Source organism: Anomaloglossus baeobatrachus, chromosome 8, assembly GCF_048569485.1.
Source record: "Anomaloglossus baeobatrachus isolate aAnoBae1 chromosome 8, aAnoBae1.hap1, whole genome shotgun sequence".
NCBI classification, from domain to species: domain Eukaryota; kingdom Metazoa; phylum Chordata; class Amphibia; order Anura; family Aromobatidae; genus Anomaloglossus; species Anomaloglossus baeobatrachus.
The window spans coordinates 38,934,084-38,960,716 of record NC_134360.1 but is presented as its reverse complement, the minus strand read 5'-3'; the positions used below and the strand labels follow the sequence as shown (position 1 = coordinate 38,960,716).

At 47.4% G+C, this 26,633-nt stretch overlaps 1 protein-coding gene across 2 annotated transcripts in view; it reads left to right on the top strand.

Moving 5' to 3' along the window:
• Positions 1 to 26,633, top strand: part of CELSR3 (cadherin EGF LAG seven-pass G-type receptor 3) — a 192,358-nt gene that overhangs the window by 105,062 nt on the left and 60,663 nt on the right. For both annotated transcript variants that reach the window (XM_075321490.1, XM_075321489.1), the window contains exons 4-12: positions 10,902 to 11,017; positions 13,094 to 13,182; positions 15,020 to 15,177; positions 18,335 to 18,498; positions 20,466 to 20,591; positions 20,845 to 21,014; positions 21,107 to 21,292; positions 22,881 to 22,991; positions 23,086 to 23,254. In XM_075321490.1, coding sequence (XP_075177605.1) covers positions 10,902 to 11,017; positions 13,094 to 13,182; positions 15,020 to 15,177; positions 18,335 to 18,498; positions 20,466 to 20,591; positions 20,845 to 21,014; positions 21,107 to 21,292; positions 22,881 to 22,991; positions 23,086 to 23,254 — 1,289 coding nt within the window. The remainder of the gene's footprint in view (positions 1 to 10,901; positions 11,018 to 13,093; positions 13,183 to 15,019; positions 15,178 to 18,334; positions 18,499 to 20,465; positions 20,592 to 20,844; positions 21,015 to 21,106; positions 21,293 to 22,880; positions 22,992 to 23,085; positions 23,255 to 26,633) is intronic.

Sequence of the window (26,633 nt, the reverse complement as noted above, 5' to 3'; positions counted from 1 at the left end):
TATCTATCTATCTATCTATCTATCTATCTATCTATCTATCTATCTATCCCTCTATCTATCTATCTATCTATCCCTCTATTTATCCCTCTATCTATCTATCTTGTAGAGTTTTGCAGCAGTAAAACACCATTGTTGCAGCACTATGCAAATTCAGTCTATTGGGAAAAGTTACTAACTTTCTGCAATAAACCAATGAAGCAAGAAAATGTTAAATACCGTAAAGAAACTACAGTAATATAACAAGTGGTTTCTGCTAACTACTAAGACTAAGGATATTAAGGATCGTTGCCAGATGTTGATTTTCTGGCTATGCATTACATTTTCAGCAGGATATAACAGCTAGCAGGGCTGTGCTAAGTACTAAAGACACTTTTCTTGAAGGGGATGAATAATTTGGAGACTGCAGTAGTAAAGCTGCATTTTGGGCTGAATTTGTAAAACCACTTGTTTTATTAGTTGTGCTCAGGTTTTTATATTATTCTTGTTTCATTAGTTTAGTACAAACAACAGGAACTTTGTAAATTTTCATAATAAACAGAATTAGCGATGGATGGGGAATAATTTTTTTTTGTAGTTCTGTTTATTTATCTATCTTGAGAGAAAATGCATTTATTTTTTAACAGGAGGCTCCAGGCTACTGCCCTCATTCTCCTCCTTGTATTTTCATTGTCCCCTCGTTCCTCTCTGAGCTTCTGCTCCATCACAGTTGTTCCCGTCGGCTGCTTTCCATGAAAGCTCAGCACTTACCCATTAGATTAGAATAGTTTGATGACGATGATGTCATTAGGTGCCCTCCGCACACCAATCAGATCAGTGCGCTGTATATGCTGGGAGGAGGACCTCATACGAGGCGTTGAGTCAGAGGGGTCCTGTCTATTCCACAATGCTGATTAGTGGTGATCATCTATAGGAGGAAACTTACAAATTATCCATCCACCCATCCTCTCATATTAACCATATATCCATCCATCCATCCATCCATCCTCTCATACCTCCCATATATCCATCCATCCTCTCATACCTCCCATATATCCATCCATGCATCCTCTCATATCTCCCATCCATCCTCTCATATGTCCCATCCATCCATCCTCTTATATCTCCCATCCATCCTCTCATATCTCCCATCCACCCATCCATCCATCCTCTTATATCTCCCATCCATCCTCTCATACCTCCCATCCATCCACCCATTCTCTCATATCTCCCATATATCCATCCTTCCTCTCATATCTTCCATATATCCATTCATTCATCCTCTCATATCTCTCATCCATCCTCTCATATCTCCATATATCCATACATCCATTCATCCATCCTCTCATATCTCCCATCCATCCATCCTCTCATATTAACCATATATCCATCCATCCATCCATCCTCTCATACCTCCCATATATCCATCCATCCTCTCATACCTCCCATATATCCATCCATGCATCCTCTCATATCTCCCATCCATCCTCTCATATGTCCCATCCATCCATCCTCTTATATCTCCCATCCATCCTCTCATATCTCCCATCCACCCATCCATCCATCCTCTTATATCTCCCATCCATCCTCTCATACCTCCCATCCATCCACCCATTCTCTCATATCTCCCATATATCCATCCTTCCTCTCATATCTTCCATATATCCATTCATGCATCCTCTCATATCTCCCATCCATCCTCTCATATCTCCATATATCCATACATCCATCCTCTCATATCTCCCATCCATCCATCCTCTCATATCTCCATATATCCATCCATCCATCCATCTTCTCTTATCTCCCATATATCCATCCATCCTCTTATATCTTATATATATCCATTCATACATCCATCCTCTCATATCTCCCACATATTCATTCATCCATTCATCCATCCATCCATCCATCATCCTCTCATATCTCTCATATATCCATCCATCCATATATCCATCCATATATCCTTCCTCTCATATCTCCTATATATCCATCCATCCATCCTCTCATATCTCCATATATCCATCCATCCATCTTCTCGTATCTCCATATATTCTGACACCTGGTAGTTCCCCAGCAATGTTACATTTCATTCTGAGGATGATGGTTGTGGTAGTTTAATGCCTTTTTATTTACCCCTGAGCTGCTGAAATATTCATGTTCTCGTGCTGCCGGTTATTGTTAGTGAATCACTGTGATTGTGGTGATCAGTCAGCGGCTGTTCTCTGGGGATTGATCCTCCCTGATGTTGTTACAATGATTCATTTATTAGTCAGGATATTGATCAGCGCTCAGCCCGGATCTCTCTGAAGCTGAGGATATAACGAGATGTGTTACATAATATCTGTGTTAGGAAATGATAAAGTCTTACCATATATTCTATAGAAAGCTCCTGACCTACTCCCAGTGTGAGGATATGGGAAATAGCAGTACCAGGCCTAATATCTGTACAAGGCCAACACAGTGCGCTCCATAGTACCAATCATTATGTCACATAATGACAGTCAGCGTACCCCCATAATAACAGCGACAACACTTCAGTATGAGGACCAGCCACAGTACCCCATAATAAAAGCTACAACACTTCAGCATGAGGACTAGCCACAGTACCCCCCATAATGATGACTACAGGACTTCAGTATGAGGACCAGCCACAGTACCCCATTATAACAACTACAACACTTCAGTATGAGGAACAGCCACAGTACTCCCATAATGACAGCTGCAGTGCTTCAGTATGAGGACCAGCCACAGTACCCCCCATAATGACGACTACAGCACTTCAGTTGAGGACCAGCCACAGTACCTCCATATTGATGACTACAGGGCTTCAGTATGAAGACAAGCCACAGTAACCCCCATAATGATGACTACAAAGCTTCAGTAAGAGGACCAGCCACAATACCCCCATAATGATGACTACAGGGCTTCAGTATGCTGACAAGCCACAGTATTCCCCATAATGACGGTTTCAGTATAAAGACAAGCCACAGTACCCTCATTATAACAACTACAGTGATTCAGTATGAGGACCAGCCACAGTACCCACAAAATGATGACTACAGTGCTTCAGTGAGAGAAGCAGTCATAGTACCCCCATAATAAAGGCTTCAATTTGAGAATGAATCACTGTTCCACCTTAATGACAGCGACAGAACTTTAGTATGAGAACCAGTTACAATATACCAATACCAGTTCCATGTAGAGTGTCGTTACAATAACAACCACAGTGCCCCCATTACTTTGCCAATTACGGCAATAATGATAGCTACAGTGCTTTAATACCAGAACCAGCCACAGTGCCCCCATATTAATAGCTGTAGTCCTCTGATAACTGTTCCCACTACAGTGTGCTGGTATTACTGCCGTGTTGCCCCCTTGGCAGAGTCAGGCATGGTACTGCAGAAATGATTTCCACATTGCCCCCCATAATTTTTGTATCTAAATTGCCTCCACAATTATGTCCACAGTTCCTCCTTTACATAGCCAAACATCATTAACACCCAAATCTAGAGTGCCCCTTTATCAAAGCCAAACTTTATTTCTCCGGAATAACAACCACAGTGCCCCCATAATACTTTCGATCAAAGACTATGCCTTGATAATGATAGTCACAGTGCCACAACGAGCGAGCCAAACATTACAGCCCTGTACCTCCAGAACAACTCCTTCGAGATGATCCTTATATTGATAGTCACATAATAAAATTAGTATCCTAATTATGCCACTGCTAGATATAGCCTGTTCTATGATTGAGGAGGGTCTGATTTTAGGGATCTGGAGAATGACCATTTAGCACCAAGCAATTTTACTTAATTCCCTGAAACAGCGCTGCTCATAGTCATGTGGCCATGTTTGGTATTGCAGCTTATCATATTCAGGCATAGACTGGGTGGCAAGATGCCATAGACCTCTGCCACTGGTGATCAATGGAGATACATGGGGACTATCCTAAGGCTTGATGACCTCACAGTGGGTCCGCTGCACAAAAATTCACCACCGTTCACCTTTACCACCACCACATATTGTATTTCACCCAAGAGAGTGTGGCACGAGAGTGTGGCTCCCTCTGCCCCTCGGCTGGCAGTGCCCCCTCTGTTCTGCAGAGCAGCCGCTGATTTATATGACATGTACATGCAGGATATTTCAGCTGCCCCAGTCCATAGACGCAGTAATTAGTCTGTTCTGTCTTTTATTACTTTTGTCACATTATATTAGATTTGATTATCTAGGAGGATATTTTATATGAGCTTTTCAGTCTGCAAATTTAATCTGCTGCCCTAAAGAGGTCACGTTTAATAACATCTCTCCCGGGGGGCGTTTTGTGGCCGATAAAACGTAACGGGATAAATTATAGGAAAGCCGTGCAATAAAACAATGACCATTCTACTCATCAAAAGCAAAGGGCAGTGGGACTAACCAAAACTGGGCCCCAACTTCTCCAGGGCCCCATAGTAGCTGCAAAGTATGTCAAGTCTTATAATGTGATCAATTGAGACTGGAGGGCTCTGACCCTTGGGATCCTAACTAGTGATGAGCGGGCACTACCATGCTCGGGTGTTCTGTACTCGTACCTAGTGATGAGCGGGCACTACCATGCTCGGGTGCTCAGTACTCGTAACTAGTGATGAGCGGGCACTACCATGCTCGGGTGCTCAATACTCGTAACTAGTGATGAGCAGGCACTACCATGCTCGGGTGTTCTGTACTCATAACTAGTGATGAGCGGGCACTACCATGCTCGGGTGCTCAGTACTCATAACTAGTGATGAGCAGGCACTACCATGCTCGGGTGTTCTGTACTGGTAACTAGTGATGAGCGGGAACTACCATGCTCGGGTGTTCTGTACTCGTACCTAGTGATGAGTGGGCACTACCATGCTCGGGTGCTCGGTACTCGTAACTAGTGATGAGCAAGCACTACCATGCTCGGGTGCTCGGTACTCATAACTAGTGATGAGCGGGCACTACCATGCTCGGGTGCTCGGTACTCATAACTTGTGATGAGCAGGCACTACCATGCTCGGGTGCTCGGTACTCGTAACTAATGATGAGCGGGCACTACCATGCTCGGGTGCTCGGTACACGTAACTAGTGATGAGTGAGCACTACCATGCTCAGGTGCTCAGCACTCGTAACTAGTGATGAGTGAGCACTACCATGCTCTGGTGCTCAGTACTCGTACCTAGTGATGAGTGGGCACTACCATGCTCAGGTGCTCAGTACTCGTAACTAGTGATGAGCGGGCACTACCATGCTCGGGTGCTCAGTACTCGTAACTAGTGATGAGTGAGCACTACCATGCTCGGCTGCTCTGTACTGGTATATAGTGATGAGCGAGCACTACCATGCTCAGGTGCTCTGTACTCGTAGCTTGTGATGAGCGGGCACTACCATGCTCTGATGTTCAGTACTAGTAACTAGTGATGAGCGGGCACTACCATGCTCGGGTGCTCGGTACTTGTAACTAGTGATGAGCGGGCACTACCATGCTCGGGTGCTCTGTACTCGTAACTAGTGATGAGCGGGCACTACCATGCTCAGGTGCTCTGTATTCGTAGCTTGTGATGAGCGGGCACTACCATGCTCTGATTTTCAGTACTAGTAACTAGTGATGAGTGGGCACTACCATGCTCAGGTGCTCAGTACTCATAACTAGTGATGAGCGGGCAGTACCATGCTCTGGTGTTCAGTACTAGTAACTAGTGATGAGCGGGCAGTACCATGCTCTGGTGTTCAGTACTAGTAACTAGTGATGAGCGGGCACTACCATGCTCTGGTGTTCAGTACTCGTAACAAGAAGTTGGATGCTTGGCGCGACTCTAGTACCTGAGTATAATGGAAGTCAATGGGGAACTCTTTTGGAAAAATGCTCGAGTTCCCCATTGACTTCCATTATACTTGGGTCGTGCGAATCCGATCATCCAGCCTCTCGTTGCTACCACAAGAAGATTTCTAAGCAATCATTGATGACTGTCATGGCCGCATCAGGATCTGTGGAATCACCACATTTTTGCACTCTACCTTCTAACTTATCTGATGTCTGTGATCAGTATAGGGCGACTCGGGCGTCGACTCATAGACTTGTAGTACCTAGACAGGCTAGCAAAAGTTAATCTCTGCTGGTCTCCTTGTTCATCTCCTTTAGTCACATGCTATGGGAGAACCAGTCATATTCACTCTCCTCCTATATATGATGGCTGAACTGTTCATTTAGTGCCAGCTATAGCTTGTCTATACTGGACGGAAGAGGAGTATCTATAGAGGCTTAGTGGTGTTTGTGTGTATTATTGTTATGAGCGGTTGTGGCGTTAACCCTTTTTGTTGCTGCCTTACTTTACTTGCTTTCCACTTTAGTTTCTTACTGTTTATTCCTGAGAGTGTGCAGTGTGTCTGAGTTTATGTTATCCCTTTCTGTCTAAATTTGTGTTTCCATCACACTCCTATTCCTTCCTTCCCATGGGGGGATGGGACATATTATCTTTACTTAGGAGAATAGTAGGGCATGAGACTCAGGCATCTTCACCACTAGGAGTAACCGTGAGGACAGATATAGTCCAGGGTCCCCTAGCGGGCGGGACAGTATAGGAGTCTTGAGTCCCTTGTCCCTTGCTATCCTACAGTCATATCATGAAAATTTACCTATAGCACCTCCAGTGGAGAGTTGAAGCATTCCTTGGGGTCCATTAAAATGAATGAGCTGTCCATAGATTTCCCTACAGCGCCTCCAATGGAGAGTTGAAGCATTACATGGGGTCCATTGAAATGAATAAGCTGCCATACATTTCCCTATAGCGCCTCCAGTGGAGAATTGAAGCATTACATGGGGTCCATTGAAATGAATGAGCTGTCCATACATTTCCCTATAGCGCCTCCAATGGAGAGTTGAAGCATTACATGGGATCCATTGAAATGAATGAGCTGTCCATACATTTCCCTACAGCGCCTCCAATGGAGAGTTGAAGAATTACATGGGGTCCATTGAAATGAATGAGCTGTCCATACATTTCCCTACAGCGCCTCCAGTGGAGAGTTGAAGCATTACATGGGGTCCATTGAAATGAATGAGCTGTCCATACATTTCCCTACAGCGCCTCCAGTGGAGAGTTGAAAGCATTACATGGGGTCCATTGAAATGAATGAGCTGCCATACATTTCCCTACAGCGCCTCCAGTGGAGAGTTGAAAGCATTACATGGGGTCCATTGAAATGAATGAGCTGTCCATACATTTCCCTACAGCGCCTCCAGTGGAGAGTTGAAGCATTACATGGGGTCCATTAAAATAAATGAGCTGTCCATACATTTCCCTACAGCGCCTCCGGTGGAGAGTTGAAGCATTACATGGGGTCCATTGAAATGAATGAGCTGTCCATAGATTTCCCTACAGCGCCTCCAGTGGAGAGTTGAAGCATTACATGGGGTCCATTGAAATGAATGAGCTGCCATACATTTCCCTACAGCGCCTCCAGTGGAGAGTTGAAGCATTACATGGGGTCCATTGAAATTAATGAGCTGTCCATACATTTCCCTACAGCGCCTCCAGTGGAGAGTTGAAGCATTACATGGGGTCCATTGAAGTAAATGAGCTGTCCATACATTTCCCTACAGCGCCTCCAGTGGAGAGTTGAAGCATTACATGGGGTCCATTCAAATGAATGAGCTGTCCATACATTTCCCTACAGTGCCTCCAGTGGAGAGTTGAAGCATTACATGGGGTCCATTGAAATGAATGAGCTGCCATACATTTCCCTACAGCGCCTCCAGTGGAGAGTTGAAGCATTACATGGGGTCCATTGAAATGAATGAGCTGTCCATAGATTTCCCTACAGCGCCTCCTGTGGAGAGTTGAAGCATTACATGGGGTTCATTGAAATGAATGAGCTGTCCATACATTTCCCTACAGCACCTCCGGTGGAGAGTTGAAGCATTACATGGGGTCCATTGAAATGAATGAGCTGTCCATACATTTCCCTACAGCGCCTCCAATGGAGAGTTGAAGCATTACATGGGGTTCATTGAAATGAATGAGCTGTCCATACATTTGCCTCCAGTGCCTCCAGTGGACAGTTGAAGCATTACATGGGGTCCATTGAAATGAATGAGCTGTCCATACATTTCCCTACAGCGCCTCTGGTGGAGAGTTGAAGCATTACATGGGGTCCATTGAAATGAATGAGCTGTCCATACATTTCCCTACAGCGCCTCCAGTGGAGAGTTGAAGCATTACATGGGGTCCATTGCAATGAATGAGCTGTCCATGTAATCCACTAAAGTGCCAGGTCCTCCCGGGTGAGGGACGTTCTTCATAGACCTTTAACCCTCTCATATCAGCTCCATGATTGGGATGAATTACCCTACATCTGTTTCTTTTGCCCGGGGACAGGAGATGTCATAATTCTTCCCTTAGTCCTCCTGCTAATCACATAAATGGAGCTTATACCAGCTGCTCCATTCTCTTCCATTACCTTGGATCAGTCCAATCAACAAGACTGAGGTGACATTTTGATGCCAACCTCTAGCCATGATGTCTTCCACGATGCCAGCTTGTGGCTCCCACCCCGCGAGCTGCCATGTCCCGGCACTGAGGCCTCCTGTCACGTATTTGGCGGGTGTGAGGTATCATCGGCCGCTTTGTGATATTCAAGGTCGGATTCCACATTGTCATTTCTCCTCATAGATATTTATATCAGTTAATGACGCTCTTGAACCACTTGACCCTCTTAAGTAAAGGCCATTAAAACCTCCATACGACCAGGGAACGTATCCTGCGCGGTGCGATAATAAGAACTGAGTGGCTCGGCAGAAGGGAACATTTCAGGCCAAAGGAAAAACATTAATTTCTTGTCAATGTCTAACTGCTTAATCCCCATAGAGGAACATTTCAAGTAAAGGTCACCGCCCGTCTCCCCACCAGACCGCAATCTCCAAAGACGGATTTGGACATCCTCCCTCTAATACCTTCCCATCTCCTCTGATTTTCCCTGTGGTGAAAATTGTACTGAAATCTTTATAGTATCGGAGACTATTGTAAAGTGCACGGTCCATAATGTACCCGACTTCATAAATAGGTTTAGGAACACAACATCGCGTTGCTGGCGGGAGCTCAATTACCATAGATCGAAATCTTACTAACATCCAGCAGAGCACTAATTAAAATGGTTAGTTATTGAATAAAAAGAATAGAATTAAATGATTTATTCATTGGAGAGAAAAAAAAAATTAAAATACATTGCTTATCCCGACTGATCCTTTATTATACCCCAGAGCTGCACTCACTATTCTGCTGGTGCAGTCACTGTGTACATACATTACATTACTGATCCTGTACTGATCCTAAATTACATCCTTTATTATACCCCAGAGCTCAACTCACTATTCTGCTGGCCAAATCACTGTCTACATACATTATATTACTTATCCTGTACTAATCCTGAGTTGTATCCTGTGTTATACTCTAGAGCTGCACTCTATATTCTGCTCGTGGAGTCTCTGTGTACATACATTACATTACTGATCCTGCATTGATCCTAAGTTACATCCTGTATTATACTCCAGAGCTGCACTCACTATTCTGCTGGTGCAGTCTCTGTGTACATATATTACATTACTTATCCTGTACTGATCCTGAGTTACATATAATGTATTATACTCCAGAGCTGCACTCACTATTCTGCTGGTGCAGTCACTGTGTACATACATTACATTACTTATCCTGTACTGATCCTAAATTACACCCTGTATTATACTCCAGAGCTGCACTCACTATTCTGCTGGCCCAATCACTGTGTATATACATTACATTACTGATCCTGTACTGATCCTAAATTACATCCTTTATTATACCCCAGAGCTCAACTCACTATTCTGCTGGCCAAATCACTGTCTACATACATTATATTACTTATCCTGTACTGATCCTGAGTTGTATCCTGTGTTATACTCTAGAGCTGCACTCTATATTCTGCTCGTGGAGTCTCTGTGTACATACATTACATTATTGATCCTGTATTGATCCTAAGTTACATCCTGTATTATACTCCAGAGCTGCACTCACTGTTCTGCTGGTGCAGTCTCTGTGTACATATGTTACATTACTTATCCTATACTGATCCTGAGTTACATATAATGTATTATACTCCAGAGCTGCACTCACTATTCTGCTGGTGCAGTCACTGTGTACATACATTACATTACTTATCCTGTACTGATCCTGAGTTACATATCCTGTATTATACTCCAGAGCTGCACTCACTATTCTGCTGGCGCAGTCTCTGTGTACATAAATTATATTACTTATCCTGTACTGATCTTGAATTACATCCTGTATTATACTCCAGAGCTGCACTCACTATTCTGCTGGTGGAGTCACTGTGTACATACATTACATTACTGATCCTGAGTTACATCCTATATTGTACTCCAGAGCAGCACTCACTATTCTGCTGGTGCATACATACATTCTTTTCTTATCCTGTACTGAGCCTGATTACATCCTGTATTATACTCCAGAGCTGCACTCACTATTCTGCTGGTGCAGTCACTGTTTAGATACATTACATTACTTACCCTGTACTGATCGTGAGTTACATCTTGGATTATACTCCAGAGCTGCACTCACTATTCTGGTGAAATAACTGTGTACATACATTACTTTACTGATCCTGTTACACAAACAGCATGCAGGCACATACTCTTCAGACTTTTCGGCCTCCAACTAGTGAATGTTCGCCTAATGCTCCTGACGTATACTGTGGGCTAAGTGTACAGACACTGTGTGCACCTAGTCTAACCTGTACACTGTTGGCCAGCCACCCATGTTAACAAACAGACTTTCGTTACAGCTTTGTGCTATAATAGTAACTGATAACATATAGTCATATAAATTCTTGATGTATAAATCTGATTTTGCTTCTTTCTCTTTATTCAGATTTGCCACTAAAGAGAAGAATGGCCTCCTGTTCTACAATGGACGACTGAACGAGAAGCATGACTTCATGGCCGTAGAGATTAACGATGGACAAGTACAGCTGAAATACTCCACAGGTCGGTGCTTCATGTTACATTTCTGGCATAGTGGAATAATAGTTTGATAAAATGACACTCTGTCACTTAGATTATAAATGCATATATTACTTATCCTGTACTGATTCTGAATTACACCTTACATTATACCCCAGAGCTGCACTCACTATTCTGCTAATGCAGTCACTGTGTACATATACAGTATTACATTACTTATCCTGTAATGATCCTGAGCTATATCCTGTATTATCCTCCAGAGCTGCACTTACTATTCTGCTAGTGCAATCACTGTGTACATTACATTACATTACTGATCCTGAACTGATCCTGAGTTACATCCTGTATTTTACTCCAGAGCTGCACTCACTATTCTGCTGGTGTAATCACTGTGTTGTACATACATTACATTACTTATCCTGTAATGATCCTGAGTTAAATCCTGTATTATACTTCAGAGCTGCACTCAATATTCTGCTGGGGCAGTCACTGTACATACATTACATTACTGATTTGGACTTACATCCTCTATTATACTCCAGAGCTGCACTCACTATTCTGCTGGTGCAGTCACTGTATACATACATTACATTACTTATCCTGCTCTGATCCTGCATTACCTCCTGTATTATACTCCAGAGCTGCACTCACTGTTCTGCTGGTGCAGTCACTGTGTACATACATTACATTACTTATCCTGCTCTGATCCTGCATTACCTCCTGTATTATACTCCAGAGCTGCACTCACTGTTCTGCTGGGGCAGTCACTGTGTACATACATTACATTATTGATCCTGAGTTACATCCTGTATTATACTCCAGAGCTGCACTCACTATTCTGCTGGTGCAGTCACTGTACATACATTACATTACTGATTTGGACTTACATCCTCTATTATACTCCAGAGCTGCACTCACTATTCTGCTGGTGCAGTCACTGTATACATACATTACATTACTTATCCTGTTCTGATCCTGCATTACCTCCTGTATTATACTCCAGAGCTGCACTCACTGTTCTGCTGGTGCAGTCACTGTGTACATACATTACATTATTGATCCTGAGTTACATCCTGTATTATACTCCAGAGCTGCACTCACTATTCTGCTGGTGCAGTCACTGTGTACATACATTACATTACTGATCCTGAGTTACATCCTGTATTAAAGTCCAGAGCTGCACTCACTATTCTGCTGGTGCAGTCACTGTGTACATACATTACATTACTTATCCTGTACTGATCCTGAGTTACATATAATGTATTATACTCCAGAGCTGCACTCACTATTCTGCTGGTGCAGTCACTGTGTACATACATTACATGGTGGAGTCAATTATCCTGAATTATACTTCGGAGCTGCACTTGGGTTAGGAAATTGAGAGCTATATGGGGGTGCTCATCTGCTGAGGGTCTCCACTGTCCCCCTCATTCTTTTCCACCATACACAATGATGAATACTCCGTGGTCTCGTTAATATTTCATGTTAGGAGTCCGGTGTCGGATGTAGTAAACAAACTTTGGAAACCATCCATCATCCCGCCCGTCCCGTCTGTGCACCTCCAGGCCCGGGCACAGGTGTGGCGGAGATACGTGTCGATAAATGGCCCATTAGCAGCGGCTCGGCTCGGCCTGTTTGCATACTTTGCGTGCCACGGGCCCCGGCCTGCAGATTGATGGTCGCTTTAGACGCTGTAACCGATGCTGTAAATCTTCCCACGTTGTGACAGAGAAGCCACAGCCCAGACACGGAGCAGATTTAGCTTTTTCCTAACCTCCTAATTGCTATTGTATCTTCAGGAGAAGCGTGCGGTTGTGGAGCCGCGGCGTTATAATGCGGAGCTGAGAGTATCGTTAATGGACAAGATAGACACCGTCCGCTTTTATTAATTACACCGCACTGATGGATGCTGTACAAATGGGATTAGCAACCTCAGCAGCAGGAACATCTGTTCCAGGATAATGGGGACAGCCGGCACCGCACCTCGCATGCATTTTATCAGGGCGGCCGGGGCAGAATTAAGCAGTCGCACCTTCCACGCGGACGTAGGATGCCCTATGAGCAGTGGAGTCATTCACATTCTTATTGGGTGATTTTTAGGTGAATCGAGCACCCTGGTGGCCCCATATGTCCCCGGAGGGGTCAGTGATGGAAAATGGCACATGGTGCAGCTGCGCTACTACAACAAGGTAAGAGGAGTCTCTGGCTCCATTACTTTCGCCTTAGTCACCATTCCACCATACCGGACCCCGTTTAATTATGCAGGCGCCCTTCTTATAACAAATTGATTAACGTATATACTCAAGTATAAGCCGAGTTTTTCAGACCATTTTTTTATGGTGAAAACACCCCCCCTCGGCTTATACTCGAGTGAGGGTCCCACAAAATAATTATTCTCACCTATCCTCTGTTCCCGCGGTGTCCTCTTACCTGCTTTTTGCGGACCGCAGGCACAATAGACCCCTCTTTGATTGCGGCTGGTGCTGGTTCTTTACTTCAGTTGAATGCTTTGCGGCGCCGCAAAACATTCAAGTGAAGTAAAGCACTGACGACAACAACAGCGGGCCCGTGCACTGGCTGCAATTATCGAGGGGTCTATAGCGCTTGCGGTCCGCAAGAAACAGGTAAGAGGACACTGCGGGAACAGAATAATTTTTTGTGTGTGTATGTGAACAACGACATAATAGGGGACTGAAATGAGGGCATTACTAAAGGATGGGGACATACTACAGGGGACAATATGGTCACATTTGTACAGGGGACAATATGGACACATTACTACAAGGGGACAATATAGGCACATGACTACAAGGGGACAATATGGGCACATTACTACTGGGGACAATATGGGCACATTACTACAGGAGAAAATATGGGCACATTACTACAAGGAAAAAATATAGGCTCATTACTACAGGAGACAATATGGGCACATTACTACAGGAAACAATATGGGCACATTACTACAGGAGAAAATATGGGCACATTACTACAGAGGACAAGGATGGGCACATTACTACAAGGGACAATATGGGCACATTACTACAGGAGACAATATGGGCACATTACTACAGGAAACAATATGGGCACATTACTACAGGAGAAAATATGGGCACATTACTACAGGAGACAATATGGGCACATTACTACAGGAAACAATATGGGCACATTACTACAGGAAACAATATGGGCACATTACTACAGAGGACAAGGATGGGCACATTACTACAAGGGACAATATGGGCACATTACTACAGGAGACAATATGGGCACATTGCTAAAGGGGACAATATGAGCTCATTACTACTGGACACAATATGGGCACATTACTACTGGACACAATATGGGCACATTGCTAAAGGGGACAATATGGGCACATTACTACAGGGAACAATATGGGCACATTACTACAAGGGACTATATGGGCACATTACTACAGAGGACAATATGGGCACATTACTACAGGGGTCTACTGTATATGGGCATATTACTGCAGGGGACTATATGGACCCATTACTACAAGGGACAATATGGGCACATTACTACAGGGAACTATATGGGCACATTACTACAAGGGACAATATGGGTACATTACTAGAGGAGACCATATGGGCACATTACTACAGGAGACTATATGGGCACATTACTACCAGTAGCTGCTGCATTTCCCATCCTAGGCTTATACTTGAGTCAATAAGTCTTCCCAGTTGTTTTTTTTTGTAAAATTAGGTGGCTCGGCTTATACTCAGGTCAGCTTATACTCGAGTATATACTGTATATCTGTCTTTCGAAAAGCTGGGTGAGAAACCATTATATCCACAATTGCGTCTACTTCCTTAGAGTCTTGGATGGCAAATATACACAGATATGAAGAAATACACAGCAGGGGACAGTTTGCTATATTAAAAAAGTATATTACCATTCAGGGTTTTGGAAGAGCTGGGTGACTTCCCATTTTGTGGCTGTAGTAACGGACTTATTGGTAGGTACCATACGGATTTAATATATTTTCATTCTATTTTTTAGCCTAAGACGGGATCTATGGGGGTGGCCCAAGGACCCTCCAAGGAGAAAGTCGCTGTGCTGGCGGTGGATGATTGCGACATTTCTGTGGCTTTGAAGTTCAGCAATGAAATCACAAATTACACATGTGCGGCCGAAGGAGTCCAGTCCAGTTCCAAAAAGTAAGAATACTTCCATTATCCTCTGAACGGGTCTGCCACTAAAATTGCGTCAAGATGGGTGCGGATGATGGACAATCCGGTTTGGGGGTTTGGTTTGGGGGATTTCCTTATATTACACCCTTCTAAGTGGTGTATTCTCATCTTAGAATATACTAGAAGGTGGCCCGATTCTACGCATCGGGTATTTTAGAATTTACGTATTGTGTAGTTCATGTATGATTTTTGTTATATATATATATATATATATATATATATATATATATATATATAGATAGATGTTGTTGTGTGTAGTTACCAAGTGTTTGTGTAGGGGCTGTACATGTTCTGGGTGTTGTCTGGGTGTGGCGGGGGGTGAGAGCGGTGTTGTATGTGTGTTGCGTTGTTTGTGGAGCGCTGTGTGTCTGTAGCGTTGTGTGTGTGTGTGTTGCGCGGTTTGTGTGTGTGGTGTGTTTTGGGGGGAGGTATGTTTTGTGCAATGTGTGTGTTGTGCGGTATGTGCGTATATTTGTGTGTGCCGCGGTGTTTGTGTGTTGTGTGTGTGCAGCGTTGTCTGTGTGTGTGGGTGTCTGTGTAGGGCAGTTGTTTGTGGTTCCCAGTGTGTGTGTGTGTTGTGCAGTGCGCGCGCGTGTGTGTGTGTGTGTGTGTTGGGGGGAGGTGTGCACTTCCCATCGTGCTCCATCCCCCATGCAGCGCACTCCCCATCGTGCTCCATCCCCCATGCAGCGCACTCCCCATCATGCTCCATCCCCTATGCTGCGCACCCCCCATCGTGCTCTATCTCCCATGCTGCGCACTCCCAAACGTGCTCCATCCCCCATGCTGCGCACTCCCAAACGTGCTCCATCCACCATGCTGCGCACTCCCAAACGTGCTCCATCCGCCATGCTGCGCACTCCCAAACGTGCTCCATCCGCCATACTCCGCACTCCCCATCGTGCTCCATCCCCCATGCAGCGCACTCCCCATCGTGCTCCATCCCCTATGCTGCGCACCCCCCATCGTGCTCCATCTCCCATGCTGCGCACTCCCAAACGTGCTCCATCCTCCATGCTGCGCACTCCCAAACGTGCTCCATCCGCCATGCTGCGCACTCCCAAACGTGGTCCATCCGCCATGCTGCACACTCCCAAACGTGCTCCATCCGCCATACTCCGCACTCCCCATCGTGCTGCATCCCCCATGCTGCGCACTCCCAAACGTGCTCCATCCGCCATGCTGCGCACTCCCAAACGTGCTCCATCCGCCATGCTGCGCACTCCCAAACGTGCTTCATCCGCCATGCTGCGCACTCCAAAACATGGTCCATCCGCCATGCTGCGCACTCCCAAACGTGCTCCATCCGCCATGCTGCGCACTCCCAAACGTGCTCCATCCGCCATGCTGCGCACTCCCAAACGTGCTCCATCCGCCATGCTGCGCACTCCCAAACGTGCTCCATCCGGCATGCTGTGCACTCCCAAACGTGCGCCATCCGCCATGCTGCGCACTCCCAAACGTGCTCCATCCGCCATGCTGCGCACTCCCAAACGTGCTCCATCCCCCATGCTGTGCACCCCCCATCGTGCTCCATCCCCCATGCTGCACCAGCATCAGCCTCTCTACCCGCAGTATCAGCCTCTCTGCCCGCAGCATCAGCCTCTCTCCTCCCAGCATCAGCCTCTCTACCCGCAGCATCAGCCTCTCTCCTCCCAGCATCAGCCTCTCTGTCCCCAGCATCAGCCTCTCTGTCCCCAGCATCAGCCTCTCTCATCCCAGCATCAGCCTCTCTCCTCCCAGCATCAGCCTCTCTGTCCCCAGCATCAGCCTCTCTGTCCCCAGCATCAGCCTCTCTGTCCCCAGCATCAGCCTCTCTCATCCCAGCATCAGCCTTTCTCCTCCCAGCATCAGCCTTTTCTGTCCCCAGCATCAGCCTCTCTCCTCCCAGCATCAGCCTTTTCTGTCCCTAGCATCAGCCTCTCTCCTCCCAGCATCAGCCTCTCTCCTCCCAGCATCAGCCTCTCTCCTCCCAGCCTCCTCCAGCACGCCGTGCTCCTCTGCCGACACTCACAGATCCGATCGCATACTCTCACACACACACACACACACACACCCGATCGCATACACTCACACACACCCGATCGCATACACTCACACACACACACACACACACACACACACACACACCCGATCGCATACACTCACACACACCCTATTGCATACACTCACGCACACACACATTGACGATATTGCACATACGCGCTCACACTCACAACATCCGGAGATACCACATGCTTCTGGCCATGTGATCCTCCGGCAGGTCCTGGAAGCTCACAGCACAGTATCGCCGCCGAGAAGCAAGCAATATCCCAGGATGTTGTGAGTGTGTGGATGCGATGTGATGTGTGTGTGAGGTGTGTGTGAGAGTGAGTGTGATCTGATGTGTGTGTATGTGTGTGTGTGTGTTGTTATGTGTGTGTGTGTGTGTATGTTCCGCCGCTGCAGGACCTTGATGCGCTGGTAACTATGCTAGCATGGTTACCAGCGTATCTCGTCCCCCGCACGCACGGGAGCCCACACCAGCATACGCCGGCCAGCCCCAGCAATGCGAGGGTATGTGTCGGCTGGGTTGGCGGCATACGCTGATGTGGGCTCCCGGGGGTACAGTACTCACCTGGGAGTCGTGGCTCCGTGACCGTGTCCGTTCGGGGAATGCGCGGGGGGGCAGGGCCAGAGCTAGCGTGCATTGCGTGAGGGGGGCGGGGCGTGGCCGAGTTGCCAATGCCTGCAGGGTGCCGGGGCGAGAGGCCAATCTGTGGGGGGGGGCGGAGCCTGGGCGAGTGGCCGGCCAATCCGTGTGGGGGCGCAGCCTGGGCGAGCGGCCAATCCGTGAGGGGGGGCGGGGCCATGGCGAGCCCAGCGGCCAATCAGCTTTGTGTCACCGTAAGGACACAATTTTGGAGCAAGACAGACAGACAGACAGACAGAATAAGGCAATTATATATATAGATTGTCTATGTTTTTACCTGTATCTCTAAAATAGGGGTCCCCTTCCTCCTTGCTGGGGCGACCACTGAATGGAGAGGTGGCTATGCTTGTGCGTCCCGCTCCATTCACTTCTATGGAAATAGCCGATCATGTTTATCTACAAAAATATGACATATCTCCTTTATCCTTGCAGGTCCTTGGATCTCACAGGTCCTCTTCTTCTCGGTGGGGTCCCCAATCTCCCTGAAAACTTCCCGGTGACGCACAGAGAGTTCATAGGATGTATGAAGGATCTGTATATTGATAGCAGAAAGATCGACCTGGCGTCATACATAGCAAATAATGGAACCTCTGCAGGTAGGACGCTCGATGGAGGATGAATGCTCGTCTTCATAGCCTCTTGTCTTCTTACCTTATGATGGCCAAGAAAATGAAGTACCGGATTTTTCGTTTTATAAGACGCACTGGATTATAAGACGCACCCCAAATTTGGAGGAGGAAAATAGAGAAAAATAATTTTTAATGTTAAAATGAGGAAATCCGTCTTAGAATATCTCAGCGGAGGGGAGCGGCGGTAGTGGAGCTGCTCAGGTCACAGAAGGCAGGGTGGGTGATCTTGCAGGCTCAGAGGAGGGGGTGTCGCGGCTCAGGAAGGTCAGCAAGGCCTGGTAGGCTGGGAGGAGCAAGGTAGGCTGGGAGGAGAGAGGCTGATGCTGGGAAGAGAGAGGCTGATGCTGGGAGGAGAGAGGCTGATGCTGGGAAGAGAGAGGCTGATGCTGGGAGGAGAGAGGCTGATGCTGGGAGGAGAGAGGCTGATGCTGGGGGAGGCTGATGCTGGGGGAGGCTGAGGCTGGGGTAGGCTGGGAGGAGAGAGGCTGATGCTGGGGACAGAAAAGGCTGATGCTGGGAGGAGAGAGGCTGATGCTGGGAGGAGAGAGGCTGATGCTGGGAGGAGAGAGGCTGATGCTGGTAGGAGAGAGGCTGATGCTGGTAGGAGAGAGGCTGATGCTGGGAGGAGAGAGGCTGATGCTGGGAGGAGAGAGGCTGATGCTGGGAGGAGAGAGGCTGATGCTGGGAGGAGAGAGGCTGATGCTAGGGACAGAAAAGGCTGATGCTGGGAGGAGAGAGGCTGATGCTGGGGACAGAAAAGGCTGATGCTGGGAGGAGAGAGGCTGATGCTGGGATGAGAGAGGCTGATGCTGCGGACAGAGAGGCTGATGCTGGGGACAGAGAGGCTGATGCTGGGAGGAGAGAGGCTGATGCTGGGATGAGAGAGGCTGATGCTGGGATGAGAGAGGCTGATGCTGGGGACAGAGAGGCTGATGCTGGGAGGAGAGAGGCTGATGCTGCGGGTAGAGAGGCTGATGCTGGGAGGAGAGAGGCTGATGCTGCGGGCAGAGAGGCTGATACTGCGGGTAGAGAGGCTGATGCTGGTGCAGCATGGGGGATGGAGCACGATGGGGAGTGCACAGCATGGGGGATGGAGCACGTTTGGGAGTGCGCAGCATGGCGGATGGAGCACGTTTGGGAGTGCGCAGCATGGCGGATGGAGAACGTTTGGGAGTGCGCAGCATGGCGGATGGAGCACGTTTGGGAGTGCGCAGCATGGCGGATGGAGCACGTTTGGGAGTGCGCAGCATGGCGGATGGAGCACGTTTGGGAGTGCGCAGCATGGCGGATGGACCACGTTTGGGAGTGCGCAGCATGGCGGATGTTTCACAGCAGCAGGCGCCATTGATCTATTGGCGGACTGCAGGCTCCATTTAATCGCCCGTGGTTGACGAGATTGACTTTAAGAAAATGGCCATGAAGCCGGCGTGTGCGCAGACAGGACTCCGCGGCCACTTTCTTGAAGTCCTTCGCATCAGTCTGCGCACGCGCCGCCTTCGCGGCCATTTTCTTGAAGTCCATTGTGTCAACTGCGGGTGATTCAATGGAACCGACAGCCCATTGTCAGATCAATGGCGCCCATTGAATCACCGACCTTCCATCCTGTGACCCTCCTGAGCTGCTCCACTGCAGTGACACCCCCATATCTGGATTAGAAGACGCACCCCTATTTTTACCCCCAGTTTTGGTGGGAAAAAGTGCATCTTATAATCCGAAAAATAAGGTAGATGTTAACTTAAAGGGCTTCTCCTTTCCTATAACGTGATCCCATGTTACTACGGTATACCATCACCTTATCAACAAACAAAATAAACTTTCCATGGACTACAACTCCCAGCCATGTTCCCCCATTTTTATTGGTCCTTTAACAGTTCTTATCCATTTTATATTCCAATTTAATAATATCTGCATTTATTTATTTATTTTTTTGTTAGGGTGTAATGCAAAGCAGTCATTTTGTGACCCCAACCCCTGCAAAAATGGAGGCAACTGCACATCAGGCTGGGGCACGTACACGTGTGCTTGTCCATTAGGCTTTGGGGGAAAAGATTGCAAGATCAGTGAGTTCATCTATATTGTTTTTATTTCTTTATGATGCTTTCATTGATATATATTTATGTGTATTTTTCCTTATAAAATTGAGACATTTGCAATAATAAAAAAATCTGGAAATCGTGGTTCAGGTCTTGTGGATGATGGGGGTTATAACTGTACATAAGCTTTGCATGACTCAGTAAGGAGAGAAAATCTGCTGCCCTCTTGTGGCCATAAACTGGAAATGCAATATTTTAACTAATACTTTTCCTCGCTCAGCGATGCACCATCCCTATCATTTCAATGGGAGTGGAATTCTGTCCTGGGACTTTAAAAACGAGGTGAAAATCTCCATCCCCTGGTTTATGGGACTGGCATTCCGGACCCGCCGTGCCGATGGCTTGCTGCTGCAGGTGCATGCTGGCCAATATACCACCATTCAATGCCAGGTAAGTAGACTTTATACTATAAGCTGGATTGCTTTTTATGTATACCTTATTTTAGTATTTGCCCCACGTCATGTTTGTACTTTTCCTTGCAGCTGGTTTCTGGACACGTCTCGTTCTCCGTCGGCCGTGGCTCCAGCCGATCGTCTGTCCTCCTGCTGGACCAGATGCAGGTGAATGATGGGAGGTGGCACGACCTGCAGATGGAGTTACGAGACGTGCGTAGTGGACGCGAAACGCGTTATGTTATCACCATCAATCTGGATTATGGGTTTTACCAGGTATGGTCTTATAGTATAAAATAAAACAATATTGAATTTGCAACTGTGCATTCCAGCTGTTGTGAAACTACAACTCCCAGCATGGCCTAGCAGCTGGAGTAACACAGGTTACCATATACTGAGTATTATTATATTTATGTTCGTGTTTATAGGAATACTCCAGGTTGAAACCAAGCGAATAGCATTTTAGGGAATTTCAATGTTAGCAATTTCCCTTATATTCTCTCTTTGCAAGGTGGACCAATTCCACAAATAGCCCTTGTCTGTCAGATATGGATGGCAATAGAGTATATTTTGTATAACCATGATTCCAGCAATGTATCACTTACTGGACTGCTTGGTGTAGTTTGGATAAAATCCCTGTTTTCTCTGCTGTAGATGTAGCAGTGGTCAGAATGCTGAGCTGTGTATAACTCTGCCTACACCACTGATTGGCAGATTCTTGTGTACACTATAGATTGTAAGCAAACTGCCGATCGAGGGGGGGGGGAGTTACACAGATTAGCTGGACTGGTCTGCATGGTGAGATCTGGTGAGGTAGTGATAATCTGCTGCAGATAAAACACTGATTGTATTGAAACTACAGCACAGCCTAAGAAGTGACACATCCCTGGAATCAGGGTCTCTGTCCTTACATTATGCTGTTTTCAGATTACATAGCAAAATCCTTCTGACAGTTTCCCTTTAAGCCCCTGAATGTTTCCATTTACTGAAATCAAATAGATATTTGGAAAATGGTGAGAAATGAAAATGGGAAGTATATTAGGAAGTAGCAGAAAGTTTTGTAAGAGTTGTAAAAATTTTTTAAAAATTGTGGCTACTTTTTCCAAAAACAGTTCTACCCCTGTCCACAGGACATTTTTAAAGGGAACCTGTCACCGTTTTTTCGGCCTATAAGCTGCAGCAACCACCACTGGGCTTTTATACACAGTATTCTAACACGCTGTATATAAGAGCCCAGGCCGGGGGTATAACATAAAAACCACTTTATAATATTCACCTAAACCGGTCGCTGCAGTGGATGTGGCTCAGATGGGCGTCTTCGTCCTCCGATTTCGGCGCCGCCTCTTTCGGTCATCTTCATCTTCCTTCTGAAGCCGCAGTACATGACACGTCTACGTCATACACACTCGCCGCTCCCGTGCATGCGCACTACAATACTAATGGATCTGCCCTGCTCAGGACCTGAATGCCGGCGAGTGTGGATGACGTTGGACGCGTCATGCACCGCGGCTTCAGAAGGACGACAGAGACAGCGACAAAAGATGGCCGAAAGAGGCAGCGCCGGCACCGGAGGACAAAGACTCCCATCTGAGCACTGTAGACAGCGGCCCGGGCTCTTATATACAGAATGTTAGAATGCTGTATATAAGAGCCCACTAGTGGTGGTCGCAGTTTATAGGCCAAAAAAAACGGTGACAGGTTCCCTTTAATATTGGTGCTTAGCCTCATTCACTTCATAGGAGCTTAGGTGCAATACCAGAGACAACCTATGTACATGGGGGGAGCTGTTTCTAGAAGTTGATTTTCAAATCCTGGTCTACCCCTTTAAGGACTGGGTTTATACTAATTTTCTCTCATTTTGTAGGACACTGTGAATGTTGGGAATGAGCTCCATGGACTGAGGGTGAAACACCTTTATGTAGGAGGCGTTCTGACATCTCAGGAGGTACAGAACGGCCTGGAGGGCTGCATACAGGTGAGGACTATGTCCATACCCGCCTGGAATTCGCCTTTAATGCTGAATATTACACCTCCATGAATATTCACTGTTGTACCTCTTTGCACTTTAGGGGTTGCGTCTCGGCGACACTCCGAGCGGCATCACTTTCCCCAAACCGACAAACCTTGTGAATGTTAAGAATGGCTGCAACGTCACCAACTCCTGCGATTCAGTCCCCTGCCAGGCGAACAGCTCCTGCGTGGACACGTGGCTGGGCCATGTCTGCGTCTGTCACCCTGGTATGTATTATATATCGTTTTGCTTAGTTTGCTTGTCTTCTATTTGTATTTGTTTTTATATAATCCTATCTGCCTGCCGTTGCTACTAGGGGGCGCTCATTGCATATGGCGTATACAGCTGCCATTGAACTTGGCAGTAAATGCCCCATAATTATGACCATTTTTGTGACTTTTGGCATTTTGAAAAGTGGAGGAGTTCAGGCGGGAAGAGGCATGGCCAATCACACCTCATAACCCATCAAAGCTTATGCCAAAATACAAAAGAAATGTTTTTTCGTCTGTGGTGCACGGAAGACGCATCAAATTCATTGAAGCACTCCCAACAAAAATGTTCAGCCCGAAACCTTTCTGAATATTCGTATATTGTAGGGTTCATTAAAAGGAACCTGTTACCAGATTTGTCCCATATAAGCTGCAGCCACCACCAGTGGGCTCTTATATATAGCATTCTAGAATACTGTATATAGGAGCCCAGACTGCTCTATACAGTGTGTCCACCCATATCCTGTCCACCGTCATTAACTTTAGAACGGCGGCAGCTATAGGCATAGAAATGGTGTCTAGGTATAGTAAAGTAGCCATGCGCTACGCAATGAAACCACCTATAGCGCCACCTGGTGGAAAACAACAGTTAGCATTTTTACCTCGAAAACGGAACGAGATAGAGAAAAAAAGTGAATTACAAAGTTGTATGGCATCATCAATTCAATACGAATTGTCACCTTGTATACAGAAATGCTATGATATGAAACCCATGACCCCCCCCCCCAAAAAACATTGAATGCTGGTCACGCATATGGCGCTCATTTAACTTTGATGCTCAAAGTGGCCGCCGTCAGCTGCAATGCACATCTGGACTCTGGACAGCATACTGTATCCTGCTGCACGTTGTGCAATATGGTAGGTGACACGTTTGCACAAGCATCTGTGATACGTCGTCGTAGGTCCTGCAATGTTGGTGGTGCATTCACGCCTCTTCTCTTCCTTCCATCGCCGTCCTCCTTCCCTGCTCCGTGTGGATGACGTGTCCTATATCATCCACACAGAGGCCTCCATTGCGCTCCTGCGCACGCGCACATTTCTCTGCCCTGCCAAAGGCAGATCAAAGCACTTTAGTGCGCATGCGTGGGCGGTCTTTGACCTTTCCCTGCTCTTGTGCACTACAATAATTTGCTCTGTTCTCAGCATGTGTCACGCTGCAAGCATGGCGAGCGCTTTCAGACCAAAAAGAGTCTGACGTACAATGAAAAAACACCACAAACAGGGGGGAACACCAGGAACACAATATAATGGGGGTCCCTGCTGCTAGGGAAACGGGCGAGGGGCACCTCCTGAACTCACCTCAAGCTGACTCCTGAGCTCCCTCTCGTTCCTATACAGGTTCTTTCAACCTGTCGGCGAGCAGGATACCTTAGACCCTCAGCTGGCCCTAAACTGACCCTGCCTAGTGAGTAGGCCGACCAGTTCACTGGACTCACCACTACAATACAGACACACAGGGAAAGGAGAACAAATAGAGAAAATACCACAATACAAAAGGATAAGGTTCAGCTTCTGGAACGCTTTAACTCAGCTCCTTCCACCAAGGGGGCCAGCATACAAATGAATTTGTATCAACAGCAGGGATTGCTGGGTAACAGCTCTATTGAAACCTGACAGGCCTGACTACAAGGTTGTTACAGCTGAAGCAGTCGGCTAGAGACTAAACTGACATCAACCATTTAGGTACTAAAGGAAACAAAACCACATTAAAATGCAGAGTCCCAGATAGAGATAAGGGGCTCCAGTCCCCAAGCTGCCACTAGTCTCCGAAAACAGGGAGACGACCGTGACAGCATGGCTGAGGAAAGAGCGTGTGCGCAGGAGCGCAGCAGAGGCCTCTGTGTGGATGACGTAGGACATGTCATCAAAACGGGGCTGGGAAGGAGGACGGTGATAGAAGGAAGAGAGGAGGCGCCGGACCAAGATCAGCGTCGCCCATCGGACCGGACCGCCCCATAGATGAGGATAATAAAACATGTATTTCTTTGTCGCTCCATTGGGAGACCCAGACAATTGGGTGTATAGCTACTGCCTCCGGAGGCCACACAAAGTATTACACTTTAAAAAGTGTAACCCCTCCCCTCTGCCTATACACCCTCCCGTGCATCACGGGCCCATCAGTTTTATGCTTTGTGTTGAAGGAGGCACACATGCACACAAGCTCCACATTTTAGTCAGCAGCAGCTGCTGATTGTATCGGATGGAAGAAAAGAGGGCCCCCGTCATGCTCCCTTCTCACCCCACTGAGTCGGCGGTGCTGTTAAGGTTGAGGTACCCATTGTGGGTACAGAGGCTGGAGGCCACATGCTGTTTTCCTTCCCCATCCCTTAGAGGCTCTGGGAGAAGTGGGATCCTAACCGGTCACCATTCACTGGGACCGAGCTCCATCCGCAGCCCCTGGGGGAATCTGACGGACAGGAGACTGGATATCATCAGGGACAGGGCCCTGCATCCATAAGGTACTCTGTGTCCCCTTAGGGACGGTGCATGCAGCGCCTGTGTTACAGACGCCGCAGCGGCTGCTGTGTGGTTTGTGAGACCGGGACTACCGCGCCGACCGCGCCTGTTTGCCGGCCGCGTTTTTAACTTTAGTCCCCGGCTTTTGCGGCCTAGTACCATATACTCCCGCCCCCGGGCCTGCCAGTCAGGGGTAAGCGCGGGACGGCCGACTGGACGTCGGCAGTGAGGGCTGGCTGGAGCAGGCTTTGGTGTCCTCCTCCCCCCTCACTGAGCACTGTGGGGCACCAGATGCCCGCACTTTATTAGGCACTCCCACGGCTCCCTCCTCCCCTCAGTACGCTGGCAGCCATTGTTATAATCACTTCTGCCGGTGGGGGATTTCAGAACGAGCTCCGCAGTTCTGGGAGAAGTGGGATCCTAACCGGTCGCCGTTCACTGGGACCGGGCTCCCTCCGCAGCCCCTGGGGGAGTCTGACGGACAGGAGGCTGAATATCATCAGGGACAGGGCCCTGCATCCATAAGGTACCCTGTGTCCCCTTAGGGACGGTGCATGCAGCGCCTGTGTTACAGACGCTGCAGCGGCTGCTGTGTGGTTTGTGAGCCGGGACTACCGCGCCGACCGCGCCTGTTGGCCGGCCGCGCTTTTAACTTTTGTCCCCGGCTTTTGCGGCCTAGTACAATGTACTCCCGCCCCCGGGCCTGCCAGTCAGGGGTTAGAGCGGGACGGCCGACTGGACGTCGGCAGTGAGGGCTGGCTGGAGCAGGCTTTGGTGTCCTCCTCCCCCCTCACTGAGCACTGTGGGGCACCAGATGCCCGCACTTTATTAGGCACTCCCACGGCTCCCTCCTCCCCTCAGTACGCTGGCAGCCATTGTT